General features: G+C 43.5%; 1 protein-coding gene and 1 long non-coding RNA gene across 5 annotated transcripts in view; one reads left to right on the top strand and one right to left on the bottom strand.

The window, feature by feature from the left end:
- The first annotated feature begins 5,821 nt into the window (after window positions 1–5,821).
- PLCD4 (phospholipase C delta 4) overlaps window positions 5,822–23,626 on the top strand; it is a 32,681-nt gene continuing 14,876 nt past the window's right edge. The window contains exons 1-4 of one of the 4 annotated variants that reach the window (XM_083444714.1): window positions 5,822–5,993; window positions 18,572–18,630; window positions 20,207–20,365; window positions 22,903–23,131. In XM_083444714.1, coding sequence (XP_083300840.1) covers window positions 18,606–18,630; window positions 20,207–20,365; window positions 22,903–23,131 — 413 coding nt within the window. In that variant the 5' untranslated portion in view covers window positions 5,822–5,993; window positions 18,572–18,605. Of the gene's footprint in view, window positions 5,994–14,352; window positions 14,510–17,404; window positions 17,552–18,092; window positions 18,226–18,571; window positions 18,631–20,206; window positions 20,366–22,902; window positions 23,132–23,626 lie in introns of those variants that run through there. The other 3 variants (XM_083444715.1, XM_083444716.1, XM_083444717.1) reach the window with 3 other exon arrangements.
- Window positions 20,939–22,005, bottom strand: LOC310679498. The gene is made up of 2 exons (XR_014512312.1): window positions 21,485–22,005; window positions 20,939–21,318 (listed from the first exon to the last, which is right to left on the bottom strand). It is a non-coding gene; the product is annotated as an uncharacterized lncRNA (long non-coding RNA).

The following is a 23,626-nucleotide window of genomic DNA, read 5'->3' on the forward strand; positions in this document are numbered from 1 at the left end:
TTCTGTTCTGGGTTCTGTCTTGCCACTGAATCGCTTCTGCAGGCACCTGGCCAAGACCTAGGAAACTTGTCCTCTTTGTTACCAAGAATAGCAATGAAATGTTCAGTTAATACATCAGCAGTGGGTGCTGCCGAAAGCTTAATCCTTCTCATAGCGTAAGGCACTACGAGAGTTGGGATTCCAGTGCTTAAGGGGACAGCAGGCTGGAATGAAATATGTTTCCAAAGTAATGGTACAGTCACATCCCACTCTAGCCACTGGCAAAATGTCCATTGATGTTAAGGTTCTGGATTGTCACCTTAACCGTATGACATAAACTGGGTGCATACATGTGTTCACAGCATGTGCTCTGTTTATCACAGCTGACTGCAAATATTTCTCATAACATTTGCTAATTAATTTTCAATGGATTGTATCCAACGCTGCCCATGTACAAGCCAAACAGCCTTCTGCTCACACAATGTTGGCTTCGGCCCAGTATTTACTTTGTTCTTTTTTAATAGATACATGGGTAATCTGTTGCGGCAACCACTGTGTATTTGTTTCTTAATGCATTAATAGCACATGAATGTAGAAAGCTTTTAATGACCTTTATTTTGCTTTTCCTTTCACTCCCAAAAATAGTACTACAATTTTATGATGCATTATCCAAGTGACACTACATCCTGAACTGAGCAAAGGTATTGCAAGTCCTAAAATTTGCCCACTAGCATCCAAAAGCAAGTACAGTGGTACCTTGGGTTACATACGCTTCAGGTTACATACGCTTCAGGTTACATACGCTTCAGGTTACATACGCTTCAGGTTACAGACTCCGCTAACCCAGAAATAGTGCTTCAGGTTAAGAACTTTGCTTCAGGATGAGAACAGAAATCATGCTCTGGCGGCGCGGCGGCAGCAGGAGGCCCCATGAAATAAAGTGGTGCTTCAGGTTAAGAAAAGACCTCCGGAACGAATTAAGTACTTAACCCGAGGTACCACTGTATGGAACTTTGGGGGAAAGGCCACATCTTGGTGATAAGGTCATATATTACATATACATATACAAAACTGCCTAGTTACAGTGCCTTCCTAGTTGCCTTCTTGAATAGGTCATGCTTCCAAAGCTACAGTGGATGTGACCAGTGCTTAATTTCTAAAATATGCTCAAAGCACATCTCATCTCTTAGCTGGAATCCACCTTTTCTAATATGGGACTAATCTTCATGCTCGGAGGCAGTCCAATTATTTCTCTTTAAAAAACCCTTAGGTAGAAAACTGATTCTAGAGGTGAATCCTGACTCCAATTAAGCTCCGTGTCAGAGATTAGGGAAAGAGAAGATCCTAAGTGTGCAAGTAACCAGGTTGGCCCCTTCTGTTCCCTGGCACTAAGCTTTCCCCCTCTTGAGTTACAGACTCGCCTTTTATAATTAATGGATGGTATTTGATCAAGTAGCTTTCCAATTGGTCTAAAAGCAGCTGCCATGGGCAGCAGAGGATGTTCCCATGCCCCTTGGGAGTTGCATATCTGTAGTGAGCTTTGTCATGAGGCTCATGAAACTCCCTGGAAAGCTCCTTGTGAGTTTCTCTTCCCAGCTAGCTTTTCAAAGTACAACAAGTAACAAAGCAGTCATCAGGACACTCAGATTTCAGACCAGAGCAGTGTGGTGTGTATAATGTCTCAAGCTATTCAGAATCATTGTACCTGTCTGTCACCTATCTCTTGAACTGCAACTGAACAATAAAAAAGACACTGGTGTTTGATTTGAGGCAGTTGTTTCATACTCACAAAAATGGACCCTTAATTCTTGGCTGCTGCAAAAAAATGCCTTCTAAAGCCCTAAGATTGCCCTGACTCACAGCACAAGGCTATCTCCTTATCAAAGGCAGACACACAGACTTCAGATGGCATAGATAAAACTGGGACACCTTTATAACATGCAGACTTCAGATGGCATAGATAAAACTGGGACACCTTTATACAGAGGGTTGTGTTGCAGAGAAAGACAATAAGCATTTCCCCATGTTCCCAATACCAGATTACTATATATACTTGGATTGTACTCAAGTCATCTTCCAACATGCATATTAAAACTACATGCATGAGCTTTGCAACAAACAAATATCTTGGAGAATGAGGATTCACACACACTCTTAATGGGCTTGTACAGTCTTGAGCAATAAATCTTACATCCCATGCTGACAAATCTTTAAATCAAAGCCACAATTCAAATGCTGAGAGAGGCATCAGCAACGGTGGGGAGGAGAGGTGGGGAAGCCCCATTGTAATAGCAATGGCCCAGTAAGGTTACTCTGCGTGGATCAGATCCTTCTGTGTGGTACAATCATTTATACATTGCAAAGCACGCACACACTCATTAAAATTAGTACTAATAAACTGAGTATTAATATTTAGTTTTCAAAAAATTATACTGCTTAAAATAATAAAACTCTTAAGAGGTTTTCACAAAAACAATAAGAATAAGCATGTTTCCACTAATTAATATTTATTTAAGAATTATATTGAATGGTACAGTACTCAGTTATCAGATTGCAAGAGATCTTTTAGATCTCACATACCTGAGGCATGTGCTTTCCATAAATGTTTTTATAGTGAGATGTTACAACTTTATAACAAGTAATAGACCACTTAAAGCAAACTTACCACAAAGGTGTCACTACTGTCACAAGCTGAATAAAGGTGATTATGGATATGAGGGCTGAGCGTATGATTATTAGCTCAGAGGTCTCTCAGAGACATTTGAGCTGCATCATTATATCTGACACATTATATCTGAAAATGCATCCTGTGGCTGTAGAAGTTGGATACAATCCTCCAGAGAGCAGCTGTTATGTGAGGCTCACTTTAAAAGAGAAATGCAGTGGGGGGAAAGACACTTTCGTTTTTTGAAGGAAAAAAGTGACCAATTAATACAATGAAATGCAATAAATATATCACAAGATGGGGTTGCCTTTCCTCTCCTTTCCCTGAGCAGCAACGCCTCCCAATCTCCCATCATCTTTGCCTCTTTGCCATACTTGCCGAGACTGATGGCAGTTGTAGTTCAGCAACAGCTGGGGGGGGGCCCCAAGGCTTCCCACACCTGGTCTACTGGGGAAAAGAAGCATAACAATGTTTGCCTCTCAGTCTTTGGAAACAATATGTTGCCTCAGAGAGCCTAGCCCCATCTTCAGGTGGTGCAAAATCCTATTCCTCCAGTTTAGGATACCACCGCCAAACAGTTCGGAACCCTCCAGCTATTCAGTAAAGCAAGTTTCTCTTTACTGCTGTTTTCTACATAGCAAGGAACCTGTGTGGTTTGCCTAAGGATGCAGACAAATTTACAAAACAGCTGGGTTTTTTCTGTTTACAGATAATAGAAAAACTCCTTTGGTTGCCCTAATAAAGGTATCACCCTAATGTGGTCTTGGAACTTAACCTATGGTCCAACAGGCCTACCTATACTTTCCCGGTGGGTAGGGCAGGGATTTAGAAATCCATTGCAACTACCACAGGTGAGTGGGGTGTAGTGTGTTCTCTCTCCTCGTGTGTGTGTGTGTGTTGGACTTGGGCAACACTGCAGAAAGCTGAGCCAGGCTTGGGCAAGTAATTTGTCATCTTACCTTCTATATGAGGCAGGCAGAAGGTAAAGTGGTAGATTGTTGGGTTATTTGCAGTAGGTCACCAATATTTTGGGGGTGGAATGCAATATAGCACTAAGCCAACACTTCATCAGCCTAAGGATTTATGATTCTGGGGCGGGGGAACCATTATCCTTCTCCCTCCCCCTACACTCCCCAACAGTTGACTCCAATTCCCATCTGCCCCAGCCAGCATGGTCAGTGGTCAAGCATTCTCCTTGATGCTACAGAGAGAGTCTGAAGCTGCAGCAATGGAAGAAACAGGACCCTCTTGGGATGTAAATACTCTGCACTCCCTCCATCTGTGCTCAGATTGTATATTTGTTGTTGTTGTTGTTGTTGTTTAGTCGTTCAGTCGTGTCCGACTCTTCGTGACCCCATGGACCAGAGCACGCCAGGCACTCCTATCTTCCACTTCCTCCCGCAGTTTGGTCAGACTCATGTTTGTAGCTTCAAGAACACTGTCTAACCATCTCGTCCTCTGTCGTCCCCTTCTCCTTGTGCCCTCCATCTTTCCCAGCATCAGGGTCTTTTCCAGGGAGTCTTCTCTTCTCATGAGGTGGCCAAAGTATTGGAGCCTCAGCTTCAGGATCTGTCCTTCCAGTGAGCACTCAGGGCTGATTTCCTTAAGAATGGATGCGTTTGATCTTCTTGCAGTCCATGGGACTCTCAAGAGTCTCCTCCAGCACCATAATTCAAAAGCGTCAATTCTTCGGCGATCAGCCTTCTTTATGGTCCAGCTCTCACTTCCATACATCACTACTGGGAAAATCATAGCTTTAACTATACGGACCTTTGTTGGCAAGGTGATGTCTCTACTTTTTAAAATGCTGTCTAGGTTTGTCATTGCTTTCCTCCCAAGAAGCAGGCGTCTCTTAATTTCGTGGCTGCTGTCACCATCTGCAGTGATCATGGAGCCCAAGAAAGTAAAATCTCTCACTGCCTCCATTTCTTCCCCTTCTATTTGCCAGGAGGTGATGGGACCAGTGGCCATGATCTTCGTTTTTTTGATTGTATATATGTATAATTAAACCATATATCATAAAGACACCAAGTCTCTCCTGTGCCGCGTTTCGAAAGGAAACACAGACCCTGGGTAAATGCCTGGCCCCCTGGAATCTAACACCACTGAGAGGCTGGGGTGGTATATAACAATACTGAAATTCAACATGTGAGCAGGGATACTCAAGGCTCTGTTATTCATGAAGGAAAGCACTGGAGGTGAGCATTAATCTTCACGTTGGAGGTCTTTGGGGTAGGCTTCCTCAAGGAACATTCCCAATAATTTGACAGTCTAGAAATCTTCAGTAGGAAAGACTGGTTGCTTATTGTTCATTTAATGCATTTACAAATATCTATTCCTCTTAATATATGCAACTCTAAAATGACTTATCGCTCAGGCCAGAACTAAATTGCTTAGTCCCTGTATTCTCAAATGCCCTCTGGATTTGCTAATTCACTGCCCCTCGGTAATTCTAAAGTGGTGGCAGAGCTAACGAGAATTGGGTAATATGGGCAGGAATGCTTCACAAGAACCAATAACTAAGAACTCCACAAGAACTCCACCAGATGACCTGCTTGTTCAGCCTCCATCCTGATTCACTTGCACAAAGCTTGCATGGAGGTTAGATTACATTTGGTCTTTACTGAGTATTTGTTCTGATTTGTTTGCTGGGAGGCTATATAACAATGAGCATCCATCCTAATTTGCTTGCTGCATGTTTATACATCTTCCAGCTAGTCATTCATTCATCCCACCCTTTTCAATGCCTTTCCCTGGCCACGTTCCTAACCTCAGGAAAAAGTCAGTGTTAAGTCGCACTAGAGCGGCACAAAACATTAACCCACTTTAACTATGTGCACATAAATTTCCCAGATGCATGTGAATCTCTCCCATAAAACAGTGGCACTCTGGAGGTACCCCAAACTGGACTGAACACCTGCCTGATTAGATGCATCCATATGTATAGATATTTATACATAGGTATGGATATTAATGCATAGTTATTTGTATTCATCCAAATGCTGTAACTGTCAGAGTGGCTATTTTTGTCTCCTCCGACTCTGAGCCAAGGCTGATCAGCTTTGCCAGGTGGCGGGGTGACAAGTAAGCCTCTAGCTCTGTGCCTTTAAGTGAAGAGGCAAAGCACTGGGCAGGGCTGAACTGCTGTGAGATCATTTTTCCTTTTCCTTCGTGCAAGCTCAGCTGCTGCGTCAGTAGCAGTCCTGTGTGCCAACAGCATGAGGTGGTAAGGCAGAGTAGTCGGGGAACCCGGAGCAGGATCTGCCGCCGCCACCGCCATGCCACTCCAAGACCTGGAGACACTTTGAAACAGGGCCCTTGTTCCAACCCAGGGATCTTCTGTCTACTGGTAAGAGAGCTGTATTGCAAGGACTTGGTGCAACTAGGGGAAATTGGGACATTTTGCTGCAGTGCTCACTGGAAACAGAGAGGCAGCGAGGGAAGGAGGAACAAGCACTCAAAGACAAGCCACGAGTGTGTGCTATATTTTTAAAATGAGAAACAACGTTACTCTGGTGTGCACAGAAATGACACCATCTACCATGGACAGCTTCAAGTCTAATTCAGGATGCACAGGATTTTGTTGTGGTTACTTGGTGGCAAGGAAAAAGCACTCTGTGTGGGTTCAGAGGTATGGCTGTTTTCTCCCATTCCCTGGCTGAGGCACAGATAGTCCTGCAAATGGGTTCTGATAAATGAAAGCCTTGAGTGGAGTGAGTTATTGATCAGATGTAAGCTCACGAGCACGCATGTGAATAGGTGTCACTCTGGATGTGAGCTCTAAAGCTCACCGAGGGCTCGCATGGAGATGAGAAATGTGTGCATGTTTACTTGGAGCATGTGTGGGTGATGCTCAGGCAGGATGTCGAGCATCTGTGCTCAAACGTAGTAGTTAGAATTAACTTTCTTTCTTTCTTGGATTCTTGACTGTTGAAGACAAAACTGAACAGAACAAAGCCGAAGCTATTTTGCATCAGGCAGGGGTGGGTTGTTTATTATAAGAAAATCCCAGACATCTGGGTACCAGGACATGAAACAGGGTGAAGCACTGAAGCAAGCCGCAAGGGGACAGAGCAAATTAAATTAATTGCTGATCACGGCACTTGACAGCCACAAGGCGCATACGGCAGCAAAGCCTTTGAGAAGGCATTTGCCGCCTCAACTCTGCTTTTGTTCCGATGTGCATTTTGGATTCTGGGGGTTCATGCATGCATTTGTATGGCGTTCCACTAAATTCAGAAATGAGCCTGAGTCCCCATCCCTGGAAAGCTGCCTTGAAAAGGACAAATGTTTCAGGGGAGAGATTAGATCCCTGAGAGTTTTGTAAAGGAAAGCTGGCATTTTTAAAATGCTGCAGTTTGTTCTGCTGGCTGCCACTTAAGGGTCAGTAAATCTTCCTCCTGGCTTTTGTCATATCTGTGAATAATAAATAAAAGCAGGACGGAATTAGGATGGGGAAATATAATGAGTCTGAGGGATGGGTGCTGTGAGAAATGAAATGAGAATGGCTAGATTTTCCTGAAGAAGAAAAATGTGAGGAGATAAGAAGAAGGAGCTTGAAAAAGCTTTAAAAAGAGGCAAGAAAATACTTTGGGAAAGAGGGGTGGGGTGTGGAGACCAATGAGGCCAAGGGTACTTTTGCTTTCTTTTAATGTACAAAGTGCTTTACAGTCTTTCAGATTTCAATATGACTTTTTCTATGCTTACTCAGAAGTAAGCCTCATTGATTTAAGTAGGATCTACTTCCTAGTAAGTTTGCATCCTAGCAGCAACTCTGAGAGATAGGGTCATTGTTCCCCCACTCCCATTTTAAGGACACAGGACTAAGATTGTGTAATGACATGCCAATGAGTTGTCAAGAGGTGGGATCTGAATCCTGATCCAAAAGCAGATTTTTTTTGCATCTGTTTAGAAACAGAGATTTATGGTCAGTGTGACTGCTGAGCAGCAAAATAAGGCTGTAAGGAACACCAAAACGCCCCTGAGCACTTTTCCATCTCTTTCTGTCTCTGGTACTAAAAGTTCTTGTTTTGGGTGTACAGTGGATCAGGCACAGCTATAGCTGTTAAGGCAAGGGAACAATTTCATCACTACTTGGAGATCTTGCAAAACTGGGCGTGAGGTTAACGCGAGGCTGTTCTATTAGGCAAGCCCCTAGATCCCCTCTTGCAAAGAGCCTCCAGGTGACATGTATTCATCCATCCCGCAAGCTGTTCTTCATTTATACTCCTATTGGCATACACATAACATTGAAATGTTGGTTGTTGCTTTTAAATGACAATATTACTATGCATTCACCCAATGTCCATCTTTGCTTCCTGCTAGTGCCACTTGAAACTAACTAAAACATCACAAAAAACAACAGCAACAAGCAACAATCTTGCTGTACCTGAAAAGCTAGTCAGTTTATTGTGACTTAAGCAAATGGGTTGTATCTAGTCCACAAGTGCTTCTGTCAGAATAAATGCATTAGTCTTTCAGATGCTACAAGACTGTTGCTTTTGCTGCATAAAACTATTAATCCATAGATGGATCCCTTGAAAATATACAATCCTGACAGACTCTGCCTTTGGAAGCTGTTAACAAAATAACTAGCAGGCCTTGGGGTTCATCACAAGTCTTCATCAGATAGGACGTTAAGCAAAACAGCAAAAAGGCAGAAGACAGGAGATGCTGGGGCCAGCGCTACCATTAGGTAAAGTGAGGCTGCCATTTCATATGGCAAATGCTGGTGTGCAGTGAGGTGCTGGAGGACTGGTCTATCTGTGCACCCTTTAGGCAAGCCTGATGCCCTTAGATGCAGTGGAGGATGGCCCATCACCAGTGCTGACATGAGATTCAACTCCCAGTCTGGTCAGCTTCTGTAAATGGAATGGAAGAGGCTGCCATCTCACCCTTTGCCACAGGCAGTGGAATGTCTTGACCCAGCCCTGGGAGAAGCTGTTCTCTCTCCATAAAAAGATCAAGAAGCACAGCCTGCTTTTTTGCATTATACTGAGGCAGTAGTACGTGCTGTTGATATGCCTGTGTGTCTAGGCACCCTGGGCCTCCTGCTTTCACAATCCATGCAGCCCAGCATGTGAAATCAAATGATGAGTCCCTGTTCCTTTCTTGTGTATGCAAAGGGGAGGAGGTGTGTTGCTCGCTCCTGCAGGATTGAGACAGGAGATTGCATTACTGTGCCAGACCTCAGAGGAATTAAATATAAGCCCTGGAGTTCAATCCAGGATAAGTTGCTTTCAGCTTCTGGGAAAGCCTGAAGCAAGGCACATTTGAGACAAGGCAAACTTGGTGTCCCAAAGTGAATCCTGCAAGGCAGCTCAATTTGTTTTGGGACTCTGTATTTAATAATTTTGTTGTCTCTTTCATCACAAAAAATAGATAATTCCTTCCTTCCTTCCTTTCTTCCTTCCTTCCTTCCTTCCTTCCTTCCCATCCCTCTCTTGCCTGGCATGTACAGATAATTCTACTATTTCACTGCAGTACACCTTACTGCCTTCTCAAACCACTCTGGGGAAATGTCAAAATGGCTTGCCACATTTTGACGTGGCTCACCACATTTGACATCTAAAAGAGCACTTCAGCTATGAGGTCCAGAGTTACTGCGCAATTTCAGCACAGTAAAGGGTCACTGGATTCTGTTTCTAACAGTCAATCCTTCTTACCAGGGAACTCTGGGAATTGTTGCTCTGTGAGTGGAATAAATGTCTCCTAACTGCTCTCAGCATCCTTAATAAACTACAGCTCCCAAGGTTCTTTGGGGGAAGCAGTGACCGTTTAAAGTGGTATCATAGTACTTCATATGTATGGTGTGAATGTGACCTAGGTGAAGCTTGGATCAGGTCCAGCATGGGTTTCCTTATGTTTTAAACAAGAGAATGATAACCTGTTGAAGATGAGGAACCTTATAGTCCAGTAGTAGGGAATCTCTAGCCTATGATTCTAAGTTGGCCCACCACAAGTCCCAATTTGGTCCACAAGGCTGTTTTCCCCAAACCACACCCACCTTCTCCATACCTGATGTCATGTGTGATGTTGTCATAAGGATGTGGCTACAAAGGAACAGTTGGGGTGTTTAAAGTGAGCTCCTAATTCTTCCTTTGCAGGTGTGGCTCGTAGACCGGCTGGGATCAGTGTCACAAACAAAATCAGTATGCTCCAACAGCATTCTCAGGGCCACAGGTTACTCATTCCTGTTCTGGATACTTGCACATTTATTACACCCAATGCTATTTTTCTAGAAAAACAGGTACCGGAACTCACCATTAACATGTCCCTTGTACTCTGATAATAGCAATGGTGCCCACCTGAGAGGTGCCAGCAAGTTCCGGCTGAAGAAAAGCACTGATTACAACTACTTATATGACCATATCAGCCTAACAATTCCCTGCACTCCAGTCATTATGTATTGCTGCAGACTCTTTTGTAGGTGTTAAATCTTGTATTTGTTTATTCCACAATAGCTGCTATTTTTGTCCTGCAATAAATTCTGAAGCAGAGCATGTTAATATACTGATCATCCCCTTAGGAATGTTTAATAGTTTGATCTTACAATGGTTGCGTTGATTACACTGTAATCGCTGCAAAATGGCCACTATAATAATACTTAGACATATTCAGAAACATTTTTGAGCTTTGATTATTGGGGGAGAGAAGAAATGGAAGCATTTTCCTGTTTATGCCCATGTACATGCACGAGAACTGGTGTGAGGAACATTTGGCCCTCCAATTGTTTCTGAAATACATTTCCCATCATCCCTGGCCATTGGCCATGCTTGCTAGGGCAGATGGGAGTCCTAGATCAGCAACAATTGGAGAGCCAAAGGTCCCCCCCCCCCACCAACCTTCACTAGAGATGGGCTCCTCTGCTTCCCATTTGATTTGCAGAGAACAGGGAGAGGGGGGCAAGACCACTCTAGTGCCCATGGGTACAAACTAACAACATCTAAAAAGTATCTCCAACATCTCCCCAAATGTAAAGTTAGAGACAAAATAGTCTCACTGTTGTATCAGGAAGATAACAGGGAGCAGCCCTGGCAAGCTGACCCAACCCAAGGCATTTTGCTGCCTGAGGCAAGAACAAGGTACAGGTACCTCGGGTTACAGATACTTCAGGTTACAGACTCTGCTAACCCAGAAATAGCACCTCGTGTTAAGAACTTTGCTTCAGGATGAGAACAGAAATCGTGAAGTGGTGGCAGCGGGAGACCCCATTAGCTAAAGTGGTACCTCAGGTTAAGAACAGTTTCAGGTTAAGAACAGACATCAGAACGAATTAAGTTCTTAACCCAAGGTACCACTGTAGCACCTCCTGTTTCATGTACAGAAGCTGATGAGAGTGGCATTTGAATCTCAGTTCAACACCAGCAATGGGGCACCACACTAGGAAGCCTCCTTAGTGCCTTACACTGAATCAGACCATTGTTTCATCTAACTCAGTATTGTCTACACTGACAAAAATATACACGTGCCAGATCCCTGACCAGGGTAAAAAACTGAAACCTTACACTAATAAAGCTGTCTTGTTCAGAAATCGCACTATGTTGGCCTCAGGGCAAAGGCTGGGATTCACCATCTTTTCAGCGTTAATCTCTTTGGACTTCGTCCATCTTCACAAAGGTTTTCATCCCCCACTAGCTATTTTGGATCCTTTTCGCAGCACTATGCCCTAAGGCCCGCTACTGTGTGTGTGTCAGCTTCTGTCTCACAGCAAAGCAGCCCATTTCTTTTAGCAAGTGTCAGTATACAAGAGAACGTACTTGGGGAAAACCCACATGCAAATGGCACAGAGAAGCCTTAGGCAACATAACCACATGCTTAGTAACATGAATGATGCATCAATAAACTGCACAAGGGAGGTGATTAGATTGAGAAGAGCTGGAGAGAGAGCTCAGGGTTTTGAAAAGGGACTGAACGGTGCAAAACTAAGAGCACCAGAACTTCCAAGAACCAGACTTGGACATGTAATTGGTGAGCTTGCTGCTAATGCATGAAAAAGCTGAATCAACTGTCTAGTCCGATTCCCTCCAGGTTGCCTAGGCAAGACGGACTGCTTTGCCTGGATCGCCTTTGTGATGTGGAATGCCGCTAGGCTGATGAGATGCAAAAGGAGCACAGGGCTCCTGTACCTTCACGCGTTGCATTTTAGAAGGAATTTTTGGCAAGTGTAGTCCTCCTTGCTCATGCAGCACTGTGAAATGATAATAGAATCTATTTATCCAAACAACTGTTAAAGGCACGGGAGCCCTATTACTCCAGTAAACACAGTAGCAGTGGGTCTGGTGGTAGATCTTAATAACCATACATTTTTATATATGGCTGATATTCAGAGAGAGTTTATTCATTCATTTCATAAAATAGATACACTGCTTGATTGTAAAAACAAACAAACAAACCTCAAAGCAGTTTACAAAGCAAATAAAACATTAAAGTTATCGATGAAAAGCATAAAACTATTTAAAACAAAACAAAATAAAAACCAGTAATAATTTGAAAACAGATGAAAACACAAAGCAACATTCTACAGATCTGTTGTGGATCGAGAGTGCCGTTATGCTTAAATCCCACAGAACTGAGGAGCTTCTGAACCACCAAAATGTCTTACAGGATTGTGGTGTGAGAGAGTTACAAATGTATCCACTTAAAAAACAACATGATAATGAAATGTAGCTTAAATGAATGTGCTTTTCATGGATTTAACACATTCATTTCACAATTAAACAAATACAAGTGTAAGCCTGAGAAACATTTGGTGGTGGAAGGAAGCACTCACTCACTTGCTGGATCAGATTTTTTTTGTTTTTAAGAGGGACAATAGATCCCTCTGATTTTTAAAAAAGCCCATACGATTTTCCTGAATATTCTTCCATCTCTAGCAACCTTGTTCCTTTACAAATGGTGTGGTGCGTGATGATAAGATGCAGGGTTTAAGCAACTAAAACATTTGTCCTTAGAAGCCTCTTAACAGTTGTTGTAATGACATTTACAGTAATGGCAAAGACCATTGGTGATTGCAAGGTTAAATCCCCCCAGACCAGATGAATGTAAAGAACATACGGTTATCAAATGGCTACTATCCAAGAAGCTCAGCATATACATAGTCTTGCCAGGAGCATTACGGTTTTGGAATCCTCTAATGGCTATTATTCTGAGTACTGCAGATGAAATGTTTATCAGCTCTGGGCTGCAATAGAATTCCATTTTCATCAATCACTTCCAGATCACAGGCAACTGAGGTCCAGATCCTAGGAATATCCATTACTGATGACAGTGTGAAATAAACTGTGGTATAAACCTGGATTGTTACTGCATGTCCTCGTCCACACATGTCTGTGATTACATGTGCGCAGCCGGAACACATGTTTGGGTTTTTAGCTAGTTTGAGTCACAGCATGCCACGGGGCAACTTATACAAGGGTGAGTTAGGAATAAACCTGATGTTGGATTTGAAGAATATGTGGTTTATTATAAAGAGAGGAGGATTGATTATTGACATAGATAGCATGGAGCAACCTGAATCTAGACACTGGCAGCTTAGAGGAGAAAACTCTTAAAGGTTTGATCATCTAAGGAAGAACATTTCTTGGGACAGAGGGAAGGGGGGAGAGGAAGGTATTTTGAGCTTTTGCGGAATCAAAGTTTGCTTGACATGGATAGTAGGGTACAAAGGCATTTTCCGATGCATAATTTGGGTGGAGGTTTCCATCCTTGATGGATGGTGAACACTGATGACTGACTATGCATATACCTGTAGACATCCCAGTATTCCAGGTACAGAGCTAGGATTAACTTATTTCATTGACTCCAACAAGATTTAGTGGTGGTGCTGTGGCCAAAACACAGAGCCTAGGGCTTCCCAATCAGAAGGTCGACGGTTTGTATCCCCGCAAAGGGGTGAGTTCCCATTGCTCGGTCCCTGCTCCTGCCAACCTAGCAGTTCGAAAGCATGTTAAAGTGCAAGTAGATAAATAGGTACCACTCTGGCGGGAAGGTAAACAGCGTTTCTGTGCACTGCTCTGGTTCGCCAGAAGCAGCTTAGTCATGCTGGCCACATGACCCGGAAGCTGTGCAACGGCTCCCTCAGCCAATAAAGTGAGATGAGCGCCACAACCCCAGAGTCATCTGCAACTGGACCTAACGATCAGGGGTCCCTTTACCTTTAACCTTTGTTGCACAGGAGCCATTATTTCCAGATAAGATATATTGCATTCAACCCAATAGGTTTTTCAAGCAAGGAAAACAACACCACAGTGTGATAATTTCCAGAGGTCACAATGGGAGAATGAATATAGCAAAAGTGGGGCTCCTTCACACTTTTATGCAGAGTGTTGAATCCTAGAACCCACCTTAGACACAGACTTATGCAGTGGCTTTGGAGGAAATACTTATTCCTCAGGGATCTTCTGCACAATCGTTTTTATGCAGTATAAGATACGTGCTTCCCAAATCTAGCACACAATCTACATATCTGCCCTAAAGGTAGTGCTTGTGTTGTGGTGTTACATTGTTTTTCTGAGCGTCTGAAGTGTGCTGCTTTGTGCCTGAGAAAATGCAGTGCATTTATTATTACATTTATACCTCTTCTCCAAGGAGCTCAATGCGGTGTGTACATGGTTATCCCCCTCAAACCCTGATAGCATGTCTGATGCTATTGCTGCATGGAATGTTGTTATGTGAGTGTTATGGATGTGTTTGCCATTGTTTGTGATGTCATTTGCAACAGAACTCTCTCCCTTCCACCTAGACCTGTTCCCCTTTGTGTGCCTGTTCTTAAGTTTTATTTTATTTGCTTTCCAAAAGAGAGAGAGAGAGGGTGAACAATCTACTGTATAAGTCTTCTTCATGAGGCTACATCTAGCCAGATTTGTAAGAAAAGCTGAATAGTGGCACAGATATCCTGGTTCCTTAAAAGTATCATCCTGTCTGTTACGTGTTACCAATGGAAGCCTTAGAACAGTGGTAGTGCTCTGCAGATGTTGATGCTGTTAGGTGTGGTGCTCTCTAGGTGTTGGGGACTACAAATTCCATAAGCTTCAGCCAGTCTGGCCGAAGGATAGAGATAGTGGGAGTTGTGGTTCGATAACACCTGGAGGGGTATCACATTGGCTGCCCTGGCTTAGCACATGGTGGGAAACCTTTTCCCTATCAAAGAGATGTGATTTTTAAAAAGGAGTGTGTGGAAATAGGTTCTACATATCAGATTTTAAACATTATTTCCTTCCTTCAAAGAGCTAAGAGACAGTATACACTGCTCTCTTTCCCCTCACCCCAAACCACGTTTATTCTCATGACAACCTTGTGAGCTTATGCTAGGCTGAGAGACAGATTGACCTGAGGTCACCCGTAAGCTTTGTGGCTGAGCACTGATTTCAACTCAGGTTTCCGCCACCTAAATCTGAGACTGTAACCACTATGCCCCACTAGTTCTTATGGATAGGCTATTATATTTTTATTTTTTTAAAAGCACTGGCCCCAGTCAATAGATGGGATGCTCTTTCAGATAATACCTCTTATTATCATTATCATTATTATCAGGTTCAAATTACTGGGGGAGGAGAGAACCAATAAATTTAAAATACTGTGGCACACTTTTGTACATGAAAAGTGTTATGTAAATTATTAAGAGTAATGATTACAAAGCATGGGAAAATAACAAGAGAAACTAACATTAATTTAACCTACTTTTGTCGGCCAGTGTGCTCCTAGGGTGCTACTTGCAATTCCTGACATGGTCTATAATTTGTTGCTTGAGCTGTTTCAAGGTCAGCGTCAGCTCACAGCTGTCACATTGCACAAAGATCGCATGTTCAGGGGCTTGCTCAAGGTTCATATCCTTTTCTGTCCTTTCTCTCTGGATAGCCATCTCCTTGGGGAAGACAGATTGGCTTTGCAATGGGAAAGAATGAGCTTATGCATGGAGATGATGATTTCTCATGGCAAAGCATTTCACTTGCCTTTCACCATCATGCAGGGGAAAGGACTGCATATTCTACAGACTTCTACCTCTTCCCAGAAGTCAGCTGCTTCGTTCCATTAAACGCACACCCATAATTTTGATACCCCAGTGCATCTTGTTTGCCTAAGAGCCCATTTTTGAGAGGATACAAAAAAAAACTCCTCCTAGGTACATTAGGAGGAGAAAGGTTCAGCATTTAAAGAGGGGTCACCACCAAGGGTCAAATTTATTTCCAGAGACTCAGTCCCCTGCCCACTTCACATCCTTTCTTGAAATGCTAATACTAAGCAAAAGCAACATCAAGGTGGGATGAAGTCTGAACATGGACTTCAAAACGAAATTCTGCCAGGAAACTGCTGAATTTCAATTTATCAAGCAATTCATTCAGGCCACATGCGGCTTGAATCCAGGTTGTAGGCTTGATTTTGTTTTGACATCACACTACATGGGTTCATTAGCTTATCAATGACAAAACATTAGTCTTACTACCAGTACTGCCTTGTTAATTGGACACTGTAACTATCTTGCTTTCAGGTAAACATTACTGCCTGTTCTTTTTGCATTTCACTTCTGTCTGAACTCACTCCTGTACATCTCTTCGTCCCAGAGTACGCTTGATAATTCAGGATGATGATTACTATTTATTAAATTTATATACCGCCCTATACCTAGAGGTCTCAGGCCGGTTCCAGAGGTCTCAGGGTGGTCTTACGTCTCAGGATTACCCTTCAGGCTTCTGACAAAAGCAGTCTCTGGTGCACAAAAGCTAGTAAATGTGTTGGCCTTGAAGGAGCCACAAAACACTTTGCTGTTTGTGCTCTACCAAACTAACACAGCTAGTATTTTTGATGCTGCAGTTCTTTGATTACCTTAATGAAAGATTCTGCAGGAAGCCTGTTCCTCAGTCTAATTTAATGAAATGGTACATTATTGGAATGATTGGACATGCACTTTGCCAAATTATATAGGAAAAGCAAATAACCAGAGCTTTCTGCTATGATTGAGATCCTTCCTCATTGCTCTCTGTTATGTATTCAGCAGCTGAAGAATTTTATTTTCTTTCCACCCCGAACTCCAGGGTAAAGCATTTGGTTTTCCCAGATCACTGTTTTGATGGAAAATTTGCTTTCATGTATTCCTTGGATCATCTCCTTCCCTACATCCCAGGCAACTGTTAAGATTGCTCAAATGTGTGCCCTCTCTAGACACTATCCTTTGTTTAAAGTTCCTTTCAGTTTCTCAAATGAACTCTTTACATATGCATAACTGGTGTTTTTTTCTAGACTGTTTTAGTGTTTGATGGCAGAAAGCACTTCAATGGCCCTTGATGGCTGGTGACTACTTCCAGCTACAGGGATTTGGGTTATGTTTTGCCTTAGGGCCTGAAAAAAATTTTTTTTCAGCTTTGTATTTAGCAACAGAAAAAGGATTTTGCCACTGACTGTTATGGAGTAATTTTGGGCAGATGCTGTTGCTTTGGTGGACTGGTGCTGTTTTGGGAATTAGTATTCCTTGCATGTTTGCCAATTGTCCTGCTGTACTTTTAAATTAGCATTTTGGGTTTTTTGTGCCTCCAGTTATTCACTCCTCACAAGGAAACAGACCCCATGAAAGACTGTCCTGGAACATTCTGTCGCTTGGGGGACTGAGAAGTGCATTTTGTGAGACAGAGACAGAGACAGAGGAAAGAAAGAAAGAAAGAAAGAAAGAAAGAAAGAAAGAAAGAAGAGTTATGGCATGAGCTTTCATGGATGCATGTGATGGAAGTAGACTGTGGTCCACAAGAGCTTATGCCATTATAAATGTGTTAGTTTTTAAGCTGCCGCAAGACTCTTATTTTGCTGCACTCAGACATAGCCACCTGTTTGGAATTTGCAAAAAAGAAAGACTTTGTAAAAAGAATAGCCTTCTCCTTCTCTAGATTGCTTTGCAGTTTGAAAGGGGTTAAATAGGTAAATGTGCTGCCCATTTTTAATTATACAGATGTTAAAGCAGGCCATTCATCTAGTGGCCAGTGGCAGGTAAAAATCTCTATCTGATAGGATTGGGAAGGTTTTCTGCATTGAAAGAGAGCTGGTTTTGTTTCCCAGCTGAGATCCAGACAGAAGTCGCCCGGTGGAGCAAATCCCCCCACCCCAAAAAAGGTAATTGCTGTGGTTGGGGGCTATTTTAATTAAAATTGTAGCTGTGGAGGAAAAGGTTAAACCTTCTCTCTTTGCGTGCTGCAGTCCTAATAAAAACTTGGTGGGTGGAGGGCAAGTTCCTGCTTGTGGGCTTCCAATATAGGCATCTGGTTGGTCACTGGTAGTGCTTTGGCCTGTCACTCTCTCTCCCCCTCCCAGTATTTTGAAACCAGGCACTTTTTGTATTAATGGGTTAGCAAAGTAAAGAAACCTTTGATCACTGACCCAGTTAGAACAAGTCTTAGTGGACAAACCTAAGAAATCATTATCCCAGATTTTTTTGTATTACATTGAGCATTAAGACGGATCAACCAGGATGTACCATGAAATTTAATGGAAATTTTCTAAAAGATACATCATTGCAAGTATGAAAACATCTGTGGAACCACACAGATAAGTACGCAGCGGCTCCATGTCTGAGAGAAAACGGCATCAAAATGAGGGTGCTTATTCTTATATTTTCCTGAAGTGCTATGAAGGGAGAATATATATTTTTATCACTGCTAATGGTAATGCTAAGAGGTTGTGGAAATAAATCCTAGCAGCAGCAACAAATCCCCCCCCCTTTTTTTACCAGATATAATTTCTTGACCTTAAGATATTTTTGTGACTTCTATCAAAGGACTGATAAGGCGATTAAGGATAAAAATGCACTTCTGTATGATTGTGGGACTAGAATTGCTTATGCAAAACATCAGAAAATAAATCAGATACTGAGTCTTCAGAAAATACTAGGTCAAATTATGGGATATGGCAATTCTGAAACCAATTGACCCTCTTGTGTTCTAGGTGATTGTTGTGCCAACCCACGGGAAGAAGAACCATGACTTCAGTTCTCTACAGTGTCCGTGAGTATTCTCTTGAGTCTCCAGGGAATCTCTAGATTGCTACCTCCAAGTTTTGGGTGGCCTTCGGCAAGATGCCATCCGCAGATCTTCCCCCAGTGACAGCCCTTGCAGCCATCAGTGGTGCTTGCTCACTTGCTCATCCTCTCTCTGTGGGAATGTTAAGGAAGGTAGGAGAGAATATATTGTTTTGATATTATCCCTCCTCACTCACTCTAGTGAGTAAACAGCAGAGCAACATTCCTTTTGCGACTTAACAGAAGCAAGTTGATGATTCATTAAAAGGTAAAGGTACCCCTGCCCGTACAGCCCAGTCTTGACAGACTCTAGGGTTGTGCGCCCATCTCACTTAAGAGGCTGGGGGCCAGCGCTGTCCGAAGACACTTCCGGGTCATGTGGCCAGCGTGACGAAGCTGCTCTGGCGAGCCAGAGCCGCACACGGAAACGCCGTTTACCTTCCCGCCAGTAAGCGGTCCCTATTTATCTACTTGCACCCGGGGGTGCTTTCGAACTGCTAGGTTGGCAGGCGCTGGGACCGAACAACGGGAGCGCACCCCGCCGCAGGGATTCGAACCGCCGACCTTTCGATCGGCAAGCCCTAGGCGCTGAGGCTTTTACCCACAGCGCCACCCGCGTCCCTGATGATTCATTAGAATCCTTTAATTAAGCAATCCAGTCTGGCTTGTCCAGTCTGGATTGTTCCTGGTAAGTTTCCCCTTTATTTCCCTCTTAAAATAATAACAACACAACAGAGTCTTCATTAAAAGTAAGAATAAAGTTTTACTCACATTCAGTTCACAGTAGTAATCTGAAGGCAGGCTGTATCCTGTGGTTACAGTGAAAAGAAGTCTGAGCTACATCTTAGACTTTCTGCTTATGGGCTCCATCCTATGTGGGTTGAGCCATGTGCTGGCTAAGAGCCAGCAAGAGTAAGAGGGTAAGAGTGAGATGGTTGTATGACCAGCCCTTTTATCTGGTCAGCTAGGGTCACTCATGCCCATCTACCTGGTCACACACAGGGGGAGGAAGCTCCAGAGCAGGTATGACAGGAAGTCCTCCCTGTCTGGAGCCACATCCATCTGTGTGTCCATTCTAGACAAAAGGAAAATGTTGTACTTGACTGCTCTAGTAATAATACATCCCACACACCCTCCAGGTCCAAGGGAGAAATATAGGGGACCTGGCAGGTTGTGACTACTGTTGCTGGAAGCAAAAAGGAGATCTGAATGTAGAATCAATATGTTTGCCCTACAGCAGCCTTTCCCAACCTGGTGCTTTCCAGATCTTGTTGGACTCCATCTCCAATGGACAGGGATGATGGGAGTTGTAGTCCAACAACAACCAAAGGGAACCAGGTTGGAGCAGGCTGCTTAGAAGGATGTTATGGAATGGCTGTTTCATTCAGAGCATAATGTTTCCTCCAGAAGCTGGGTCTTTCTATCTTGAATTTGACATCCCATCTCAGTAGGGTCAGTTTCTGTTCCTTATCTGTATGCTTAAACACAAACGAATATTCCTTGTGTGGTGGCCCTCACTCGCTTTCTGATGTGAAATGCAGTCCCCTCAATCTCCTGCACAGGCCTTCAGCTGGATGAGAACCTGGAGCAGATGCAACAGGGGACAATGATGCGCAAGGTGAAGTCCAAGAACTGGAAGAAACCCCGGTACTTCATGCTGCAGGATGACTGCATGACCGTCTGGTACAAATCCAAGATGTCTGGCAAAGCCAAGTCTGCCTGTGAGTTCCACTCCCTGCTCTGAATGGTGGTTAGCAAGGCTGGTTTCCATGTCACCTTGTCTTTGAGTTCGCACTTTCAGGCAAGCATATAGCACAATGTGGGGATCCTTTCATAAGGGTTGGAGCATGTCCAGATTGCAGAAGCCCCCACATGAAACTGTTTAATGACAGTCTGGCAACACCAGTCATTGGAAGAGATCAGAATGCAAAAATTATACACTTCCAAGCCAAAAGACTACTTAGCTTGATTTTTTAAAAGTGCTGGGCTGCAGCAGACTTCCACCGGGGAACAGGAGTACTGCTAGGTATTTAAGAGATTCAGGGAACAGGCCCGTAACATAAATGCTAATTTAGATTGAATTTCGGACTGGGGTGTAAAAACTCTGACTCTTGATGTCATGGGGTGCCAACAGGATGTTCTGGGAACAATAAAATTGGATCTGACCCTCAGGCCCACCTTCAGTCTCTTGGCAAGAACTGCTTGTCCTGATCCACCAGCTGAAAGAAAAGCTTGTGGGAGTGGTTGGTTGCAGGGATATCAAAGAAGGATGTCAAAAAATGCCAGAATGATCAGTTCTAGTGCTTTATTAAAAGAAGGTGTAGACTTACAGCAAATCAGCCTGCCAGATCTCCCAGCCTTTACAGATGCAGGGTGGACACTGCAGCAAGGCGATGGCTTGTCCGCAGCCAAGCAAACATGTAGACATCCTTTATATACAAAACAACATACGTACATCAGTTTACTCAGAAGCTCCCATCACACCTGGCCAGTGAAGCCATGGTGGCAGCTATCCAAGGCTTCTCCCCTCTCAGGGGCTAGAGCCCAGCGTCCCAAGGTTCACAGATAAGCATAGCATCCACGCAAGCCACTTAGTATACATCAAAGCAAGTGGATGTAAACACACATGAGCTCATTCTTGCAACAACTACCAGTTAGTTTAGGGTTATCTCAACTACCAAGATGGTGTTTGCATGCCTTCCAGAACATTTTGCCTTTGGTTCAACATACTGCTGCTTATGTACTTATTAAAACTGCAAGTCATGTCTGACATCTAATATGACTTCTCTTTCTTTTGTATGTGTGTGTGTGTGTGTGTGCACACGCGCACACGCGCACACACACACACACAAAAGCACACACACTTCTTCTCCATCCAGCTGTTGCCAATACTTACTTGCAAGTCCCTGTCATCATCTGATATCCAGCAACAGATCATCACAATGTGTACTACAAAGGGAAATGTTTGTGTGCATCTGCATCTGCATATGTGCATGTTATGTTCTGAATGTCTTGCAAGGGGCATTTTAGATGTGCCTATCTAAAAACTAAAAGAGCACTGGGCATGGTGTACTGAGCCTGACTTTCATATATGGTGACACTTGAAGCGGGACTGATCCTGTCACAAAGATAAGTGAGGTGATGACCTCAGGCAGCAGGTATTGAACATCAAATTGCCAGCTAATTTAATTGAAGTTTTTGTGCATGTGGTGCAATTTAGATTTTCCACCTTGGTCACTAAAATATGTTTGGCTGGAAGAGAATATACTATATTTGGATTCATCTTGAGTGCTGGAAGTTGTGCATCTTCCCTCTGTCTATTGCATAATCTGTTCTAGTACTGGATGTTTTCATTCTGTCATCCACAGAGATGTTTAATTTTCTCTTGGAGATTCTGTGAAGGCTCACCCTGCTGCTGGAACTTCTCCAGGCTAATGGTCCACTGGGTGAAACTATCTTGTCCACAACTGCCTTTGAGATGTCTTCCGCCATCAGTTTATGCTGGATGTACATTATGTCCCAACATTAATTGATCCAATAAAATGCTTTTCCATCTCTTCCCCTGTGATCTGCGGAGGTCAAAACTCTGTGACAGCACAGTAGCTCAGGACAGGATAGGAAGGGCTTATAGTTCAGTGACAGAAAAATCTGCCTTTGACACAGAAAATCCTAGGGTCAATCCCCAGCATCTCTAAACTGGACTGGGAAAAGACCCCGTCTGAAATCCTGGCGAGCCAATATGGGCAATGCAGGCCTAAATGGATCAACGATCTGACTCACTATAAGGCAGATTTCTATGCTCTTACTTCTATGTTCAACTAAGGTAAAAGTAAAGGACCCCTGGACGGTTAAGCCCATTACCACATCTCATCAGTGCAAGGATTTCCACTTGTGCAACAGGACACACCCCATTGCTCCTCCCAATGTGGGTCCTGCGCCCCACAAAATCAGTTCCAGTATTTAGGGAGCATGCACAGGGGGAGAAGAAGTGGAGAGGGTTCCACTGCACAAGCTGAAATCCTTGTGCTGGTGGCATCTTCACGTAGTGCTGCTTTGGATAGAACCTCTAGTAAAGAGTTGGGTGAATAGACAGACAGATTAAAGAAGCTGAATATGTGAATAGATAAATGCTAGGTAATGATGCTGATGCTGTTTCCTGTGGGGCCCAACCTAAGAAGCAAGGGTCTAATTTTGTACTTTAAGCTCTAACCTTTGCATGAAGGCTGATGTTTCTTGGCTGTTATCCCTCTCTCCCAAGTCTCAGTGAGTGATGTGGAGACTGTGCGTGAGGGACACCAGTCGGAGGTCCTGCAAAGTCTAGCGGAGGAGTTCCCAGCCGAATGCTGCTTCACGGTCGTCTTCCACGGGCGCCGTAACAATCTAGACCTAATTGCCAGCTCAGCGGAGGAAGCTCAGTGCTGGATCCAAGGCCTGCGGCGCCTTGTGGAGATTGTCACTAACATGGACCAGAAGGAGAAGATGGATCAATATCCTTATATTGAATTATTCACTGTCCGTTGCCATGCCTGTAAAAGCTAACCTCAAGAGGTCAACTTTGTATTTGTTCTCCAATGCTGGAGATACGACCCAGGATTCATATGAAATATGAGGTTGATATCAACTGTAGCTTGGTAGCAGAGCACAAGATTTGCACACAGAAATACTGGGTTCAATTTCTGGTGTCTCCAGGTAGCGCTAGCAAATACTCCTGCCTTAAATCCTGGACAGCTGCTGTCAGCCCATGTAAATGATCCTGAACTAGAGGGCCAGTGGGTCTGACCTGAGATAAGGTAATTTCCTGTGTTCAATTGCTGACACTTAGATCTCTTTCTCTCCTTTCCTTCACAGCTTCAGCTGTCTCCACTATCTCTTCTGTGGTGCTTCCCTATCAATTCATTACTTCTGCAGTCACGCTGTTTCCCTCCCCCTGCAATGAACCTACCTATCTTCACTACTACCCAGCCATGTCTTGCCTGAACTGC

The sequence above is a fragment of the Podarcis tiliguerta genome (genome assembly GCF_965153285.1).
Source record: "Podarcis tiliguerta genome assembly, chromosome: 1".
Taxonomy (NCBI): Eukaryota; Metazoa; Chordata; class Lepidosauria; order Squamata; family Lacertidae; genus Podarcis; species Podarcis tiliguerta.